This window comes from Entelurus aequoreus, linkage group LG03 (assembly GCF_033978785.1).
Source record: "Entelurus aequoreus isolate RoL-2023_Sb linkage group LG03, RoL_Eaeq_v1.1, whole genome shotgun sequence".
NCBI classification, from domain to species: domain Eukaryota; kingdom Metazoa; phylum Chordata; class Actinopteri; order Syngnathiformes; family Syngnathidae; genus Entelurus; species Entelurus aequoreus.
Window position 1 is genome coordinate 59,728,366 of NC_084733.1, and position 19,685 is coordinate 59,748,050.

At 38.6% G+C, this 19,685-nt stretch overlaps 1 protein-coding gene across 5 annotated transcripts in view; it reads right to left on the bottom strand.

The window, feature by feature from the left end:
• The window catches only part of kiaa1109 (KIAA1109 ortholog), a 260,969-nt gene that overhangs the window by 71,556 nt on the left and 169,728 nt on the right, over nt 1–19,685 (bottom strand). For 3 of the 5 annotated variants that reach the window (XM_062042308.1, XM_062042307.1, XM_062042309.1), the window contains exons 52-61: nt 18,696–18,746; nt 17,686–17,892; nt 13,949–14,184; nt 7,607–7,851; nt 7,413–7,518; nt 6,943–7,040; nt 6,652–6,840; nt 6,390–6,558; nt 4,211–4,422; nt 64–262 (exon numbers count right to left, since the gene is read on the bottom strand). In XM_062042308.1, the coding sequence (XP_061898292.1) occupies nt 64–262; nt 4,211–4,422; nt 6,390–6,558; nt 6,652–6,840; nt 6,943–7,040; nt 7,413–7,518; nt 7,607–7,851; nt 13,949–14,184; nt 17,686–17,892; nt 18,696–18,746 (1,712 nt within the window). Of the gene's footprint in view, nt 1–63; nt 263–2,459; nt 2,544–4,210; nt 4,423–6,389; nt 6,559–6,651; nt 6,841–6,942; nt 7,041–7,412; nt 7,519–7,606; nt 7,852–13,948; nt 14,185–17,685; nt 17,893–18,695; nt 18,747–19,685 lie in introns of all 5 variants that reach the window. The other 2 variants (XM_062042305.1, XM_062042306.1) reach the window with 2 other exon arrangements.

Sequence of the window (19,685 nt, forward strand, 5' to 3'; positions counted from 1 at the left end):
CAAAAAAAACCAAAAAAACATGACATTGACAGTCAGAGGAGATTGCAAAGTGCTTTCACTTACAAGCATTCATGACTAGATCGCCACGGATTTCAGGCTTCCAGTCATCCCAAGAGGTTTCAAAGCCCTCTGCAAAGCGGATGCAGAAATTCTTGAAGTGGCCTTTGCTAACCAAGGATTCAGATGAGCAGGCGGTGATCAACGTGCTTTCAATGGTCAAGACAAGAGCTGAGCCGGTGTCAAAATCTATGGTGTGGTTTGCCTGGTGGTAGACCAAGAATGTGGGATGTGTTACTTGGTAGTACACAGAAACATACCTATAGTAGAATTGGCTGCAGGCTGGCAGCACTTTACTTTGCTTAATACTTAGTACTTTGAATATTGGACTACTATATCAATATAAATAGTACAATTAAACAACCAAAAGCTACAGTGGAATGTAACCAATGTTTTGTCAGTTGGAATGTTACATTTTGTGAATGCAAAAACATTACACATATTACTGACATTTCTGAATACAAAAACATGAGTCAGATCACAATGTCAAACTGTTTAAGCAAATCAGGATAATCCCATGCAGAAATTATGTGAATTTAAAGGGGAAATGCACTGTTTGGAATTTGCCTATTGTTCGCAATCATGAGAGACAAGAATACAAAAGGACTTCTAACAATACAACTTGTCTCGCTCTGGGCGGCTAGCTATGCAGCTAATGGTAGCAATCCATTCTACCACAAAATAACTTTAAAAATGCATTCAAAAACTGTCAATACTTCATTTAAGTTATGTAACCTGTATAATAAGCAAACTGTAGCGAATTGTACACTGAGGACATTTTTTTTTAGCGTGCTAGCACATTGGCGTGCTATGGTATTAGCTGTAGTAGCTAACTACAGCAAGAGATAAGGTTGCTTCTACGTCAACACGAAACACGTTTGAGTGTGTAATGCACAACACAATGCGATAAGACCCCAATCTGTACTGACTGAAAAACATGGACAATCATATTACAGTATCCGTAAAGTATTACCCCACATTTCATGTTTTGTTAGTACACAGCTAGCCAGACAGCACATGCTAGAAGTCATGCGTCATGAAGTCATGCGTCATGCGTCATGATAGACGCATGACGTGCTGCATGTATCATGATCAATATTAAAGTTTGACTCACTCGATGGAGTGGCCCGCTTGACTGTTTGGTCAAGCTGTCCAGGGACGTTTTTTGCGGTTAATTATGGGTAAGCATGCCATTTATGTCGAAATAGCTTGGCTTCAAGTTCCACATTTTGCAGCTTCGATTCACTTTCACCTCACTCTATCGGCTTCCGTCTCCTCCAACATCTCACCCTTCCTTCGTGCTCGCAGTAGTTCATTGTCCATGAATTCAGATTCAAAAAGATAAGGTTGTGAATCCTCATTTGTCCAAAAATAGTCATCTTTTTTGTTTGTTACCAAGTCTGCCATTATTAGAACGCACACAAGCGTTTTGTATAGGAACACACATTGACGTGCGCTGTTATGGAAACGGAATTAAATGTGCCAAAGAATTAGTTCCGGCATTGGTTAAAATGACCAAGTTATAATAAATATTATACATATTACACATTGTTATGAATGGTTCTATTACTACATTCTATATAGACTTGCAGTGTGTATACAAAACGTTGCAAGATGGTTTTGAAGTTGTTTTAGAGGGCTTTCAAGGCTACAATGGTGACTCCCATTAGCCGCATCTTCCAAGCGTTTTATCATCATCTTTAAAATCCAAAACAAAAAATAGAACTGTGTTCTTGTCTCTCATAATGATTGTGAACGATCGGCAAAATTCCCCAAAAAAGTGCAGTTCCCCTTTAAGTTCAAGATGTTTGCTTTTATAAGTGACTTTGGTTATATTGGTACAGTATATTGTTGTTGGGGATGGCGTGGCGAAGTTGGTAGAGTGGCCGTGCCAGCAATCGGAGGGTTGCTGGTTACTGGGGTTCAATCCCCACCTTCTACCATCCTAGTCACGTCCGTTGTGTCCTTGGGCAAGACACTTCACCTTTGCTCCTGATGGGGGCTGGCAGCTCCCGCCATCAGTGTGTGAATGTGTGTGTGAATGGGTGAATGTGGAAATACTGTCAAAGCACTTTGAGTACCTTGAAGGTAGAAAAGCGCTATACAAGTATAACCCATTTATCATTTCTTTGTTATATACCTGTATATAAAAAAAAGCATGGTGCTATAAAATGATTGAACTCAATTTCATGTACAGTATATCCAATCAGATGTAAAGACCCACCTTGAAAACCCTTCAGACACCACCACCATTTTTGGTTAGCATTAGGAATTTAAGGCCTTTGAAGTCACCACTGTTTAGAATTTACAGTGTAATTGTAACAGATTCCCTCAAAGAGTGATGATCACAGACAGCCATTGTCCCAACCCATTCATTACAAGGTGGATAAAATGTAGGTTACTTTTTGAGCATTTTTATGCTTGGCTTTTGATTTGCAGAGACCAGATTCAGAGTTGTTGCCCTCTGCACCAGGTGCTTGTCCTTTCTATGGAAATAAGTCATGACATTAAAAAGTACCCAATACATATAGTCTTAAAACACATTAAAGTTGTAGTAGGAGACATGGAAAAAAAATGACATTGTTTCTTCAAGGTGGCAGACCTTGAAGAAACCAAGCTTCTAGCCAGAAGTCTATTTGTTTGATCAAAAAATTAAAACAACATTTGTTAATTTATAAAATGTTTTAGATGTTATTTTCAACGGGGTGACAGAATCTCTCTCGAAGTTCTGAAACCCCTTTTTGATGGCAGAGTTGAATGATATAGAATAATGATGCCTGTAGGAGTTGCCATAGTAACTGTACCTGTAGCTCAAGACGTCACTAACCAATAGCGCAGTTCCCATAACTGAAGAAATGCTTAATATTTAAAAAAAAACTATATTTATTGTGTGAATGCTTTTGGAGCACACACTCATTTAATTGTGCACAATCAAACTACGATTTTCCAAGTTCAAAAAAATTGCAGGAATTCCCAGAATTCCCGGTTTTCCAAAGCCCTATTTTACCTCTTCCTGGAAAGTTTTATCAGTCCACATTTTTCAACCGTTTTTGTTCATTTACCTTCAAACATTCTTCTTAATTGGGACAACAAAAGCTGTCTTGTTTTTCGTAAAAAATTCAGGTTTTCCTGAAATTCCAGGAAGTCCGATATACCCATTCAAATTAAAACTTTTACTACGTCAAAATTTTTCAACAGTTTTGAAAAATTCCAACACCAACCCATTCATATCATCTAGAACCTTATTTTCAAAAAATATTATTATTACACATATCCCATTCAAAAGAATGGGAAAATATCTCTAAATGTTTAGAATTTGTTTACCTGATTCCGACATTTCAACCATCAACCCACACTTCTCTTCCCATATATCAAACGCAAAACATGTTTTCCCTTTCCCAAAATTCCCGGTTTTCCTGGAATTCCCAGTAATTTTCTTCCCCATTGACAATGAATGGGAAATATACAATCAACTGCATTTCCCACATATCTCATCTGATTTGAATCGTTCCAACATCCACATACTCCACTTACCTTGCTACTATACTAACAGTGAACGTGCTAACGGTTGAACATTTTTGAAATGCATGTTAACTTTTAGCATACTTGTGAGAACGTTAGAATGCTAAGGTTTTTCCTAGCTTTTTTTTTGCTAATTTTGTATGTTTAAACCTGAAAATCATGGTTTTTGATACTCGGTGCTGTCATGCAAGTATGGTAATAGTTTACATGCGTTAGCATGTTAACTGTTAGCATACAATTCATGTTAGCTTATTTTGCTAATTTAGTATGATTACACTGAAAAATTGTGGTTCGTGATACTCAGTTTCAGGTCAGCGTCAGCTCTTCAACATTTAGACACTGTCAGCATTCAATTGATTCCAACAGTCATTCTACATCCAATTAGCATTTCAGTTCAGCCTCAGCATTGGGGCATTCGCACGCAGTTCCTACCTGAATTGCAAATTCTTGTTGATGTTCCTATTCCTACATGACACCATTAATTGTAGTTATGTCGGTCGCTCACACTAAAGCGATGTGTGCGATAAAAAATATTGGGTATAAATAGACAGAAAAACTTTCTATACTAAGTTAGTAAAACAAATTAACTTGGAGACCTCAATTACTGCAAAACACATTTACAGCTGATTACCTGAGATGCGTTCGTAATTGGTAGGCAGATGCCCAGGTCATTGACAGTCAGTTGAAGGAAGAGTGTACTGAAGGCTTGAGCTGATGTCTGTTGGATCCCTGGCAGCTTGTCCACCACCTCTTTTGTGGCCACATGGATGTCCTTGTTGAGGGCCAGACGCTGTTCATTCCAGTTGTCATATGCTGCTTTGTAATTCAGCCAGAACAGCACAGCTGCGGAAGATAACCGGGAAAATAAGAAGAGCTTTGAAATCTTTATTAACTTACTGTAGAAACAACTGCTTAAAGGGGTAACTGCACTTTTTTGGAATTTTGTCTATCATTCACAATCCTTATGTGAAACAAGAACACATATGTTTTTCTTTATATTTTTAATTCATTCTAACCCGTAAATAAATGCTAACAAATCACCTAACAATGAAGTAATGGGATTCGCTTTATTCTGCCTACAAATCGCTCTAGTCTAAAAGAAAAAAGATACCTCCAATGTTTTGAATGCATGCTGTAAGTATATATGTTACGTAGTAACGGGCACATACATAATACCTAATATATAGGTATTTAGGTCATTTTAAGCATTTGGCTGTGTATTCATTTAACAGAGGCATCACAACATTCGCTATTTCTTTTAACAACAACAATTAATAATGGCAGACTTCATAAGACCCATGGGACAAATAATGATCCAGAACCTTATATTCTGAGGCTGAATATAAGGAAGATGAGCTCCAAGTTTTAGAAGCTGAGTGTTAAAGTGGAACGGCACTTTTTTTAAAAATTTTGCCTATGGATCACAATCATTATGAAAGACATGACACCAGATTTTTTTTTTAATGCCTTTTAACTGGTAAATAAAAGACCAGTTACAGCAGAGCCAATGGGAGCTCCTCTATTTCGCTCATAAAATCCAATAAATAACCATTCAAAAACTGCCAACAATACTTAATTTACACTTTGTGACTTGAATATTAACCAGTATTAGTGATATTTAGTTATTATAAGCGTGAAAGCAGATAAACTATTAATAGCGGTGCCGTGATCACTACCATGTGTACCCATGTGTTTACATCATCGAGTGGTCTGCTGCTTTCTCACTTCCTTGCACCCTGGAAGTCTATTCTAGATCATAAATTATGTATCTCACCTGGATAGAACAAGTCTGAGTAGGTATTTCGACAAGTTGGTACATTTTGACAGCTATTTAGGACCCGAAACTGGCGAGGACGACACGGAAAGCTCGGATTTAGCACTTATAATAATAATATCGCTAATAGTTGGTTAATATGCAGATCACAACATGTAAATGGGGTATTGTTGGTGTTTTTTGGATGGCTTTATGGTCGCAATAAATGACTCCCATTAGCTTGAGCCATCTTGTACTTGCTGTATATTACAAATCAAAATGCATTAAAAAATAAAAGGCCAATTTGTTCTTGTCTTACATAGAGAATATGACTAAAAGGAAATTCCAGAAAAAGGGCAGTTCTCTTTTAAAAGAAAGACAACATTTGACCAGGTCACAAGTATAAACAGCATATCCCCACTATTAATGAACGGCGAATAAAAAATTCTTAACTGTGATACTCTGAACCCTGTAATCCAGTATGTCTCTCACAATTAATACATGTTTAACTCAATTTTAACCAATACACAATATAATGTATTGTACAGTACATAGCTTGTCAAAGCATCTTCTAGGGCAGGAAAATGTTGAAGAAATTGATTTGTTGAACAGCACCCTCTGCTGGTAATAGTTGCACTCCCCGGCTCAATTTGCAGATTGCGCAATCAATCTAAGATTGCATAAAAAAATATCCATCCATCCATTTTCTACCGCTTGTCCCTCTTGGTGTCGCGGGGGATGCTGGAGCCTATCTCAGCTACATTCTAGCGGAAGACGGGGTACACCCTGGACAAGTCGGCACCTCATTGCAGGGCCACACAGATAGACAGACAACTTTCACACTCACATTCAGACACTAGGGCCAATGTAGTGTTGCCAATCAGCCTACCGGAGGGAACCCACGCAGTCTATTTTTACAATTTGAAGTAGATTAAAAAAATCCACGAATATGCAGTGGAGGGAACGCCAAATTGATACACACAATCTTACACAATCTGTTGGGACATACAAACCTTTGACAAACTTTGGTATTTGCAAAGAAAAAATAAAAGTGAACCTCTATCAAATGCCACGGGCTGAGCAAACACGATCGGCCTGTTGAGTGTAATGAGAACAGCTTCCTTGTCAGATGAGCCACTGATCTCTTCCTGCAGAGCATTTCGCAGACCTATTCGGGTCCGAAAGTATGCCACCTGATGGAAATCTGAGCCAGCCTCTTCATACACCTGTCATGAAAAGTGGGTCAGTCATCCAGTGGTGGAAGAGAAAGGAGCCGGAAGACGTCAGCTAATTGGGCAATAAGGAAAACTCATTTGTACCTGGTGTTTAACAATTTGTCCAAGGGCAAGGTTGAGGTCTACTTGACATTTGCCAAACAGTTTCAGGTAACTGCTGCTGCCTCCGGGCTGAGTTTTGCACTGGATCCTGTTGGAGAGCTCCAGCTCAATCAGGCCCGTCTCAAAGCGTACAGCCCGCATTGACGGGGTGGTGGCAGTCATCTGAATCCCCTGTGAAAAGAAGTGTTTTATTTCAAACATTATCCAACATTTTGAAAAATAAAAGTTTGACTGATGATCATTAACTACAGCCAAATATCAAACAAAAGGTACCTTGAACATGAGGCTAAGCGAATACAGCAGTATTTTAGGCTTGTCTGCATCTGTTGAGGTGTCATGCTCGTTCCAAAGTGGAATGGGCTGCTCTACCCCTGAAGCAAAAGACACTTGCATGTCAAGCCTACAGGGTTAGACTGATCATTGTTATTTACTAGAGCTTGCACACAGACTGTACTTGACACATTAACTCTAATTACAAAAATACTCAATAAATATATTTTTTTCTCTGTTGCAACATGAATCTACAGTTATGGTCAGAGTTGTGGTAACAACCTGGCATTGTTTAGCAAAAAAAAAAAAAAAAAGTGTGCAGTGTGTGAAGCAGCAGCGAGAGGCTATTATTAGTAATTTCAAGAGTTTAACATTTAATGTAAAACGTCAAATCAGTTTTATTGATCAAACACGAAAATGCAATTATTAAAAATGAAATTTGTTGGACACCTTTCGAGTGTACTTTACATTACCTGAAACTTTTTGAATAACCTCATTGACCTCCTTCATGAAAACTTTCTGTAGGAAAACCAGGTGGTTTAGAAGATCAGTTGTGAGGTTGTGTTCAAAAGAGCCAATCTAAAAAGTTGTAGAAAAGTCAATGGAAATTCAACATAGCTTATTCTGACACAGAATGGTAACATCCACGTTAGGAGTCCTGCCGTACCTCAGCCACACAGCGCAGGTAGTTTCCTTGGAGGTAGTTCCCTTGCTTGGCTGGGAAGTCATCAGCAACCCAGCCCTGGTCTGAATGACTCTCGTGGTCCTCCATGATGTACTCTCCAGACATAGTGACTGGGGGCAGGGTGAGGCTAGCTGATGGAGGCATGGTGGACATGTCCACAGGAGACACTTTTGATTGGAAGCAAAGCTTGTGGTTTGGCAACTCAAAGGTGAAGCTGGTTTGAGCTCCTGAAAAGGAGGCACAAGAGATTTGCAAATTATTTTCTATTTGGAGTTATCTCAGGTTTGTGTTCACACATGAAGTCCATTACCTTGGTCTGGAACAAAAATTCAAAACAAAATACTTGGTGTGCACTTTAGTGGGTTTGGTAAGCGTTCAGCCTGATTTTCATTCTGCCTTTTGTTGGGTTTGCTAGCCACTGCCTGGCTACAGTTGCATTTAGTAACATAATATCTTGTGCTTTGGTGTGGTTGCGGTTCAGATTTGCGCTCAAGTGATGCGCACCACACCAGAGTCCACCTACATGCGGGCCAAGTTCTACCAGGTGGTCTATGTCTGTTTGACCAAACATTGCAAATAGAGATGGGTCAAACGATACTGACGATATTGGCGCAGTATGAAAGTGATACAGTGTCCTTGATCTGTGTGTTACCTTAAGAAAAACTATGTGACCAATATAACTGCTGTGTCATTTGACTATAAAAGCACCAAACTGTGTTAATTAGAAAGCGCTTCTTTCGGCTCTCAAGTGACAGCTCGAATTGAAAGAAGTCGGTGGAGTGTTGTGCCACATTTGACATCAATATTCGCCACCATCATCGATCTAAATACAACTATAACCTGCTACCCAAAAATGTACAACAATTCTTTAACAAAAGAAGATAAATATAACCTTAGGGAAACATTTGACTTAAAACATGTACAGTATACACAAACAACACTTACTACTTTTAGTATGTCAGTTTGTGGAATTTAATTACGGAATGGATTAAAAGAAGAAGACAAACAAAGTACTAATATGGTACAGTTTACTGTTCAAACTCAAAGTATTTATAAATTATAAGTTAAACAAATATTGATAAACATCTTGAACCTTATTTAAACACATTGAAAATATTTTTAATCTCATTATGTAAATCTAAATTTACAAACAACTATTTATTGCAGCTGGGATAGGCTCCAACATCTCTGCGACCCCGAGAGGGACAAGCGGTAGGAAATGGATGGATGGATGGATATTTATTCATTAGATCTGTATTACTCATTTATTTAATTTGTTTGTGTTACAAATTGAGCACAAGGGAGTGAACAAACAAGTGTGTTAGAAATTGGTATGAATCGGAAAAGGGGTATAGTATTATTAAACAATCTCTACTTCTTCCTACTCCTTTACGGACATATTTTCCTAAGTAACTGGAAATATGTGATGTACCATATTGTAACTGAATGCATGTTCAAAATAATCTAAAATTATAACCACCAAACCAACGAGGAAAATGAAAACATTCCTAAATGTGGTCTAATTTTGATGGTTTCAGTGCAAAATAAGGCAAATGTTATTTTACTATTAGGCTCATTGAACACAGTTGCACAGCTATTTGTTAAAATATTTTATTTGCAAATCAAATGTACTGAATTTTTTGTTGTTTATTTTGAATTTATTTTTACAATACGATACATCACATCTTTCACATATTTCTATTTTCTCATTACATCTTCGAAAAGCAGTAGGAAGATTAGGGCTGGACGATATGGACCAAAACTGATATCCCGGTATTTTTAGGCCAAATTGCGATATACAACATAAATATATCGGTATTTCAAACAAAACGTGCAAAGTGTTAAGTTTAAACTCGACCCCACATTACTCTTTGATAAATGTAATTAATTAGTAGGCAAAGTAATTAATACGTTAATTTAAAGGCCTACTGAAACCCACTACTACCGACCACGCAGTCTGATAGTTTATATATCAATGATGAAATCTTAACATTGCAACACATGCCAATACGGCCGGGTTAACTTATAAAGTGCAATTTTAAATTTCCCGCTAAACTTCCGGTTGAAAACTCCTTTGGATGATGACGTATGCGCGTGACGTAGCCAGTGAAACAGAGGTATGGATCACCCATTGAAGCCAATACAAAATAGCTCTGTTTTCATCTCATTATTCCACAGTATTCTGGATTTTATAAATAAAGTTGGTATGGTATGGTATGGTATATCTGTGTTGGTGAATCTGTTGCAATTTGTTCTTTGCATTGGAGAAAGAAGCTGAGCAAGCAATGAAGAAAGTTGTCGGTGCGAAGCGGAGTATTTTGCGAGGGACGTCAGCAACACAACACAGCCGGTGTTTCGTTGTTTACATTCCCGAAAGATGCAGTCAAGATCGAAGAACTCGGACAACAGAGACTCTTACCAGGAGGACTTTGACTTCGATACACAGACGCCTGTAGAGAACTGGGACAACACAGACTCTTACCAGGATAACTTTGATTTGGATACACAGACGCAGACGTGGTACGGTGAGTACGCAGCTGCGCTTCCAAACATTTGATCGCTTGCCCGTACGTGCGTGTCACGTACGTAACTTTGGGTAAATATATAAGCTTTATGAACCTTGGGTTAGGTGAACGGTCCTTTGGGCTGAGTGATTATGTGTGTTGTGCAGGTGTTTGAATTGTATTGGCGGGTTATATGGACGGGAGCTAGGAGCTAGCACAACAAACACCTAGGTGTTTTTATGCAGGATTAATTTGTGGCATATTAAATATAAGCCTGGTTGTGTTGTGGCTAATAGAGTATATATATGTCTTGTGTTTATTTACTGTTGTAGTCATTCCTAGCTGAATATCAGGTCCCACCCGCGCGCTTCCAAACATTTGATCGCTTGCCCGTACGTGCGTGTCATGTACGTAACTTTGGGTAAATATATAAGCTTTATGAACCTTGGGTTAGGTGAACGGTCTTTTGGGCTGGTTGTGTTGTGGCTAATAGAGTATATATATGTCTTGTGTTTATTTACTGTTGTAGTCATTCCCAGCTGAATATCAGGTCCCACCCGCCTCTCACAGCATCTTCCCTATCTGAATCGCTTCCACTCCCCACTAGTCCTTCACTTGCACTTTCCTCATCCACAAATCTTTCATCCTCGCTCAAATTAATGGGGAAATCGTCGCTTTCTCGGTCCGAATCGCTCTCACTTCTGGCCGCCATCACTGTAAACAATAGGGAACTTTGCGGAAATGTTCAACTGACTACGTCACGCTACTTCCGGTAGGGGCAAGGCTTTTTTTTGTCAGATACCAAAAGTTGCGATCTTTATCGTCGTTGTTCTCTACTAAATCTTTTCAGCAAAAATATGGCAATATCGCGAAATGATCAAGTATGACACATAGAATAGATCTGCTATCCCCGTTTGAATTAAAAAAATTCATTTCAGTAGGCCTTTATAAAATATGTCATATTCAGTTGCGAGAAGTTCATGAGAGCAGCGTGTGAATGCGTGCATAAGCCTTTAAAGCAGGGGTCACCAACCTTTTCGAAACCAAGAGCTACTTCTTGGGTACTGATTAATGCGAAGGGCTACCAGTTTGATACACACTTAAATAAATTGCCAGAAATAGCCAATTTGCTCAATTTACCTTTAACTCTATGTTATTATTAATAATTAATGATATTTATCTTTGTGGAAACACTGATCATCTTAATGATTTCTCACAATAAATATATATAGAAACAGATAAATATCAATATGCAACACTTTATTTTTATATTTTCTCTAAGTGTACATTTTTCAAATTGAACATTTTCAAATGATCACTTTTAAGACAGTCTTGTGAAATCACAATATCCCATTTTAACTAGCTAGCCACAAACATTTTTGAACAAATCATGAATTACTTTGCACCATGTTTGTACAAATAATAACTCATGCAAAATACAAAAGTCAACTCTCAAATTTTTAAATAAATCATGTCACACTTTGAACTGGACACCAAATCTGTTATCTGTTTCTTTGTCAGTTAGTGAAGACCAAGTCTTTAAAATATTTTCTTGGATTTTTTTTTATTTTTTTTTAGTTTTGTCTCTCTTAGAATTAAAAATGTCGAGCAAAGCAAGACCAGCTTGCTAGTAAATAAATAACATTTAAAAAATAGAGGCAGCTCACTAGTAAGTGCTTGTCAAGTGTTTTGCTTTTTTCACTGTGCTTATCCCACACTTGAAGGGATGTACCAATGCTGAATGTGGCTTCTGGATTTCACTCAAAAGACCAGACCGTAGTTACTTTTTTCCTTTTATTTTCCTTTAGTTTGCAACAGTTTTTCCAACGAAGAAACAGCTTCTTTTTTCTTCTTTAGTCTTTTTAGCAGTCTTTAGCAGTGTTAGTAGACTTTAGTAGACTTTAGTTTCTTTAGCTGTCATTAGCTGTCTTTAGTAGCCTTTAGCTTCTTTAGTAGGTGAAAAACCTTTAAGGACAAAACACCACAAGATTAACATGCTGTAAAAAATCAATCAATTATCAATCCCATAATTTACAATTATTAATTAGGCTATCAAACACTTAACAATTAAACAAGTGCAAAAACATTTATTAATATTTTCCCTTTAAGTTAAAACAGATTTTAAATAAATTGTCTCAACATAAATGCACCAAGATACATATAAAATACATTTAACACCAGAAACACAATAGATAAATGCAGCAGAAAACCCAATATGCAAATACATAAATACCTAACCAATTAACCACCTATTTTAGATACATATTTAAAATCCATATCCAATATAAATATATTATAATTATAGCAGTGAAACACTCAATCTTAAACGCTGTCTACTGGTAGAAAAATACCCCTTTTCTATGCCCTCACTAGCAGCCAATGATCCAACAAAGTTAAATCCAACACTTTAAGTTGAGCGACTTCACCCTCCTGATGAAGCAAACTGCTCCAACATTTATCAAACTAAGCAAAGAATCACAACACTTCCTTACTAAACAACAGTTACACAAAACACCGTGTGTATTTAGCCTCCAGACTAAGCACGCTACATGCACACAACTCCCCCCCCCCCCCCCCCATCTCACCAGCGCAACAGGTGCGCCACCCCCACAAAGAGAAATAAAGTGCAATCTTACCGGCTGTCCGTTCAGCTTTTGGTTTTAGCACACTTTTGGCACATCTCTGTGTTATCTGTAATGAACCAAAACTTTCTCTACTCTGCGCTGGCATCTTTTGTACTCCTTGATTTGACACAGCTGTCTAATTACCGGGCTCGCGCACCAGCAGACGAGACGGGAGCGCGCCGCGTTATACCTGCGCGTGAACGTAAACTGATAATAATGCCAAATTATATACATTTCCTGGGGTTGCCTAGGTGAATAGGGATGTGGATGTGCTCTAAAATAAAATATAATTTTATTAAGTGGGGTTTGGCTGGTTGCCAAGCAGCCGCAGTTACGCGCTCGCGCATCAGCTGACGAGACAGCTGTTCGCCGCTACAGTGCTGCTATTTGAGCTATTTTTAGAACAGGCCAGCGGGCGACTCATCTGGTCCTTCCGGGCGACCTGGTGCCCGCGGGCACCGCGTTGGTGACCCCTGCTTTAAAGGGCAGTGTCTGTTGCCAAGCGACTTGTGACATCAGCGATGGTTTAAACTGAACTGTATTTGTTAACTTTAGCAGTTAGCAGCTGCAGTTTGTCAGCTCTTTTCACCGGCTTTTGTTACCTCTGGTTAATAAAGAGGAGCCGCTGGAGCTACAGTGTGGGCACGTCGGCTGTGCGCGAAGGCGCATGTGGCAGGGGTTTGGTGTCGGTAATGCGTGATAGCGACTCTGGACGTGCGTCAGACCCTTCCCGCATGCCGGACCCTTCCTCAGCTACATTGCCTGCCGGGTGCCTCAGCGAAGGCTCGCCGCATTGGCCGCAACAAAGGCACATCAAAAGATTGCTGTATTGTCTCAAATAAATATCTCTTTCTAAAATATACCGGTGTTAACCGGTACACAACCCAGCAGAGCTTATTCAATCCTACCCCTTTTCCATTTCATAACTTCCTGTTCTCAGTTTATAACCCAATTTAAATCTACACATAATAATTACAACACTTTCTCATAAATAAATAGTTTATTAACTTATGATTCACGTAAGGAGTTGAATAATACATCTAATTTTTTCGATAAGGTGTTTATCAGGATTTTACTTATTTGTACTGTGTAACACCGAGTTTGAAAGTTTCTGAAAGTGGATCATATTAGTATATCCTTAAAAATAAATCATCTAGATAATATTCCTGAAAACAATTATGTTTTTTAACACTCACCTGTCATGCCGTGGCTTTTCATTCGCCCCATTTTGTATTCAGCTTTCAGCGAGGGTAGCAGTGCGGCACCAATAGTGATGCCGTCCATCATTGCACTGAACTTGAGGACGATGGGCTTCTTTTCGAGTCCCTCTGGAAGCTGGGGGAACTCGTTGGCCTCAACAGGTGTTTGATTGATGCTTGATCCTTTATCAGAGGGTTGTGGGGTGGGAATGTCCTCTCTATTTGGAGGTTGACTGTGGAGGAAGAATAAATTCATCCATCAAGACTGTTTCTTTTTATTAACTGGTCAGCCTGACTAATGTAAATGACTGAATTATTCTTAAAAGGTCCCCTTCAAACAAAATACAGTTATGTGCATAGGCACATAACTGTTTATGACCAGCAAACATTGGAAACAATGTCATTTTCCTTGAGGTGTATCTTTCTGTCTGTTTTTGTCTAGTCATTTTAAGCACATTGCCACACAAAAAACCTAAAAAGTCAGCTATTAGAGAGAAAGAAGAAGGGTTGCCAGTTCCTTTCTAAGTGCTTAGGTGATCTTGAGCAAGGCATTACAATTGTTAACATCAAAGAACATAATGCAGTCTTTCCCCTATATTTACATTGAGGGGGCGTGCTGCTAAAAAGGCCAATTGATTATTATTATATTATTAATTTTATCATCAGGTCTGGGCGATATACCGATGTTTTTATTGTATCGACTAATTTCATTTTTTTGCTGCGGACAATTAAAAAATTACAAAATGTATTTTTTTATGGCTTGCTGATGAAATGGGCGTAATAAAGAGCGATCACTACAACGGTTGCTTTGCACCTCGCTATATACAGTATCTTGGTTAGTTGTGGCTCGGTTTGACGCTCCAGATAATACAAAATGCCATTTTTCATTTTTTGTTATTTAATAATGACAAAAATCCTTGTTAATGGTTTTGAAAAAGAAATGCAGCTCTCATTGAAGTCTGACTCTTTAAACTACAGTCTTTTTGTGTATGTGTTTTTTTTAAACAAAGTAACAGCTGGCAATAGGTTGATTGGCAACACTAAGTTGGCCCTAATGTATGAATGTGAGTGTGAATGTTGTCTATCTGTGTTGGCCCTGCGACCCCAAAAGAGGCAAGCGGTAGAAAATGGATAGATCGAAAAGCTGGCACTTTAAATCCAGGAGAGGAACTGCACTTTTTTTGGAATTTTGCCCATCGTTCACAATCATTATGAAAGACATGATGGATGGATTTTTTTTAATGCATTCTAAATATTAAATAAACGTAAATAAAAGTCAGCTTACAGTGGAGCCAATGGAAGTTCCACTATTCTGCCCATAAAATCCAATAAATAACCATTCAAAAAGTACCAACTATATATTCAGTTTACATTTCAGGACTTGAATATTAACCAAGCATTAGTGATAGTTTTTATAAGCACTAACACAGACAAACTATTTATAGCAGCGACATAATCACAAGCTTGTGTTTACATCATCGAGTGGTCAGCTGCTTCCTCGCTCCCTGTAAGTTTATTATAGACCATAAATCATGCATTTTACCTGAAAAGTAGATGGCTCAGAATATAATCCGATCAGTTGGGACACATTGACCGCCATATAAGACCTAGAACTGGCAAGGAATATACGGAAACGCTTGCCCATCCCCTCCTCCGTACTGCCACGGATCCTACCCTGTTTCTTTGTGAGGATTATGAGGAATTTTTCATCTAAATGGGAATATATGAACATCCTAACAGTCAGCATCCTAATGACAGCGGACCTTGTACAGTAAGTAATGTTTTATCACGTTTGTTGAGTCTCATTAAGTCTGCAGTGAGCAGAAATCAACGACGAAGGGAAAAAAAAAGCAAAAGTGATGCGTTTTTTAAATCAATGTGCCGTGTATGGTTAAAATGATCAAAATATGTAAATAATAAATGTTATTATAAATGTACCCGTTAATACATTACACATACTTCTTTTGACTTATTTTTTGCTTAAATACTTTCTTGATTCTGGTTATCGTTTTTATGTTGATATTATCTTGATTTTGTAGATACTTTATGTGATATTTTATTCATTATGGTACTTTGTCTCTTAGAATATTGTTTGTCTTTGGTACACTAATGTGTATATTGTAGGCCATTGGTTCTTTGTTTTATTTTTGCAAAAAATATTAATCTATTTTTAATTGCTCTTTTTTATCTTTGGTATGAACATTATTATGTATACTCCAAGTTATTGTTTTTTTGTTTTTTGTTGTTGCTATTTTTGTATTACAACATTTTATTATTGATCATGTTGTACTGCATTGCAATCTTTTGTTTTGTGATTGTGTGATGTTTTTTGCCTGGACCCCAGGAATAATAGTCTCCACTTTGGTGTAGACTAATGGGGATCCTTAATAAACTAAACATATACTTACATTATGTATATAAAACCTTAATGGAGGTGTTTGGATGTTTTTTAAGGGGCTCTATAGGCAGAACTGAACAGATCCCATTGTAAGCAGACTTATGATCGAATGTATTTAATATTTAGAATGCATTGAAAAGAAAATCCATCCGCCGTCATGTCTTTCATAATGATTGTGTAGGCAAAATTTCAAAAAAAGTGCAGTTACCCTTTAAGCTTTTTATAAAGTAGGGGAAAAAAATGTATACATAAGGACACATACATGTACTGGTATATATATTTTTAGGACCATTACGGTCAAGCCATGTAATGGCCTATGGCGCGTCAGATCTCTCTCTCTGGCAGGGGACTGGAGTATGAGGGCTGACATCGGCAAACAGCTCCAGTTCCCCCATGAGATCACCACCACTTCACTCCGCCCAGACATCGTGCTCTGGTCTGCTGTTACCAAGTCTGCCATGCTGATTGAGCTCACCATCTCCTGGGAGGAGGGAATCCAGGCAGCCTACGAGCGCAAAGCAGCCAAGTATGCAGATCTGGCTGCTGAGTGCAGAGAGGCAGGCTGGTCCACTACCATCTACCCTGTGGAAGTAGGCTGTCGGGGCTTCGTTGGTACATCAACTATAAGGCTGCTCCGAGATGTGGGAACGACTGGGGCTAAGCTCCAAAGGGAAACCAAGGCCCTTGCTGAGGAAGCAGAAAAGGGAAGCTTCTGGTTGTAGCTGAGGAGGAGGGATAAGTACTGGGGGTCGAGGCAATGAGATGGGTCAGCTGCAGGGGGTGGCAGGGAGACGTCCCTGCCACCGCTCCGCCACCAGGAGGCGTTCCGGGGTTAAAGAGAGTGAAACTCCAATGAGCGGTGGTCCCCGGCTGATGACCCTGCAGCTGACCCAAGGCGCCGTAGGAGGCGCGTCAGGCATACTTGCCCAGCAGAAACAACACCATATCTGTACAATCAATCACAGCAGAAGCTATATATAATACTCCATTGTTCTTTGATTAAAAAAAAGGTGACTTGTAATTTCTGCCCCTACATGGTTGCGTGTTTACAATTTTTCATCATCATCTTGTGTGGAGGAGCGATCACATAATTTAAACAACACATCTTAAATTTTACTTTGAAGAATTATTTGGAATCATTCTATTGTTTTTTTTAAATTAAGAAAGTCTGTGAAATGTAACTGGAGGGAATCTGTCACATTACAGCACATGCTGCATATGTGCACCCGCCACCCCAAAAAAGCAGATACGTTAGATTTTTAGAGTTCATTTAGGATTTTCTACAGTTAAATATTTTGTCAAGGCTCGTTGCAAATGTTATTAACAGCAGACTTACACGTTAGAGGGCTGGCGGATGAGGTCAGAAATTTGTTTTGAGAGCTGATGGGAGCTGCGGACCATCATGCTGTGCAAAGTTGCCGGGTGCTGGGGGATGTTGATCATAATGGCTCCCACTTTGAAGACAGCTGCATTGTTTGTTTTCAGTCCGCGCTGGGCACTGTACAAAGCCTGAGACTTGGCGATGTTGCATTTCACCACAGTTCTGCAACACAGAAAGAACAGTGATGACCAAGACGGCCGAAATATGAGCTGCTGTGGGTCACATGAAAATATGAATTTGTGTATAATTACAGGGATTACTGAAGGATCATGCGGATATTAGAAGAATGAGCGTTGTGTACAAATGAGACTCAGGGTACGTTCACAAGTTGTACATTGATTGCATCATGGAAGATCATGGCGCATCGTTGGGTTGAATTTTTGTACACCATTTTAAAATATTTATTTCCATGCTGATTATCATCAAAAATAATAAAGAGACCATCACACATTGAGTGAAAGTCTGGCACAAACTGCTACATAATCTAATTAGGTAGAAATTGTGAAGATGTTTCTTGAGTTTGTCTCCTACTATTACTTAACTTATAAAGTGAGGTAATACTCTCACCAGTTCTTTAACTCCATTAAACAGTTGTTAAAAAGTAATGATACATTTTAACCACATTGTTTGGTTCCCATGTTCACAACCACACATAGCGGTTAGAAATACACAGGATCATGTTGGTGTGAACGAACCCTGACCAAGGTCACTTAGATCACTTTTTTATTCAAGTAAAATGAGATGTGTCATTATCATCAGTTTCTCAGACAACGAGGAATTTAAAAATGTGCCAGCAGGCCAACTTTGTTAGAACTAAAAAAAAACTAAAACTAAAAAAAAGGACTTCATGCACACAGACGCATGTGGACCACACATGACAGACAAATGGCAGATAAGCACTTATAGGCATTTAGATTTTGAATACACAAAACGTATGTGAGCCCTAAAAGGCAGAAATAACATACAGAAACTCTTGTTTTGCTGTGCTGGTGGGAGATGTTGGGAAATCCTCCAGTCTATGCATTAGTTGTAGGGGGAAGAAGCAGAACAAAACACAGGAAGAGAAAACACAATTTTGTTGTACTTGTGCAATGACAATAAAGATAATTCCATTCCAAGAGCAGAGAAAACGGTAAAATACTCATGCAGTATCAGAATGTAATGCTTCAAGTAACTTTTCTACACAAAAGCTCATATGGGGCATACTATTTAATAGCAGCATAACTACAAATTTTGTTGCAGCTGGTCATTACATGAATCAAACAATTCTTAAAGCAGATGTTTTCAAAGTGTGAGGTGGTTTTGAAGTCCACAGTCTTATTCAACTTTGAAAACCCCCTGACCTGAAAGAAAAATATTCCTTTCTACCAACAACGAAAATGCCTGCGCATTTTTCATTTAAAGGCCTACTGAAACCCACTACTACCGACCATGCAGTCTGATAGTTTATATATCAATGATGACATCTTAACATTGCAACACATGCCAATACGGCCGGGTTAACTTATAAAGTGCAATTTTAAATTTCCCGCTAAACTTCCGGTTGAAAACTCATTTGGATGATGACGTATGCGCGTGACGTAGCCAGTGAAACAGAGGTATGGATCACCCATTGAAGCCAATACAAAATAGCTCTGTTTTCATCTCATTATTCCACAGTATTCTGGACATCTGTGTTGGTAAATCTGTTGCAATTTGTTCATTGCATTATGGAGAAAGAAGCTGAGCAAGCAAAGAAGAAAGTTGTCGGTGCGAAGCGGAGTATTTTGTGAGGGAAGTCAGCAACACAACACAGCTGGTGTTTCATTGTTTACATTCCCGAAAGTGGAGTTAATATTGAAGAACTCGGACAACAGAGACTCTTACCAGGAGGGCTTTGACTTCGATACACAGACGCCTGTAGAGAACTGGGACAACACAGACTCTTACCAGGATTACTTTGATTTGGATACACA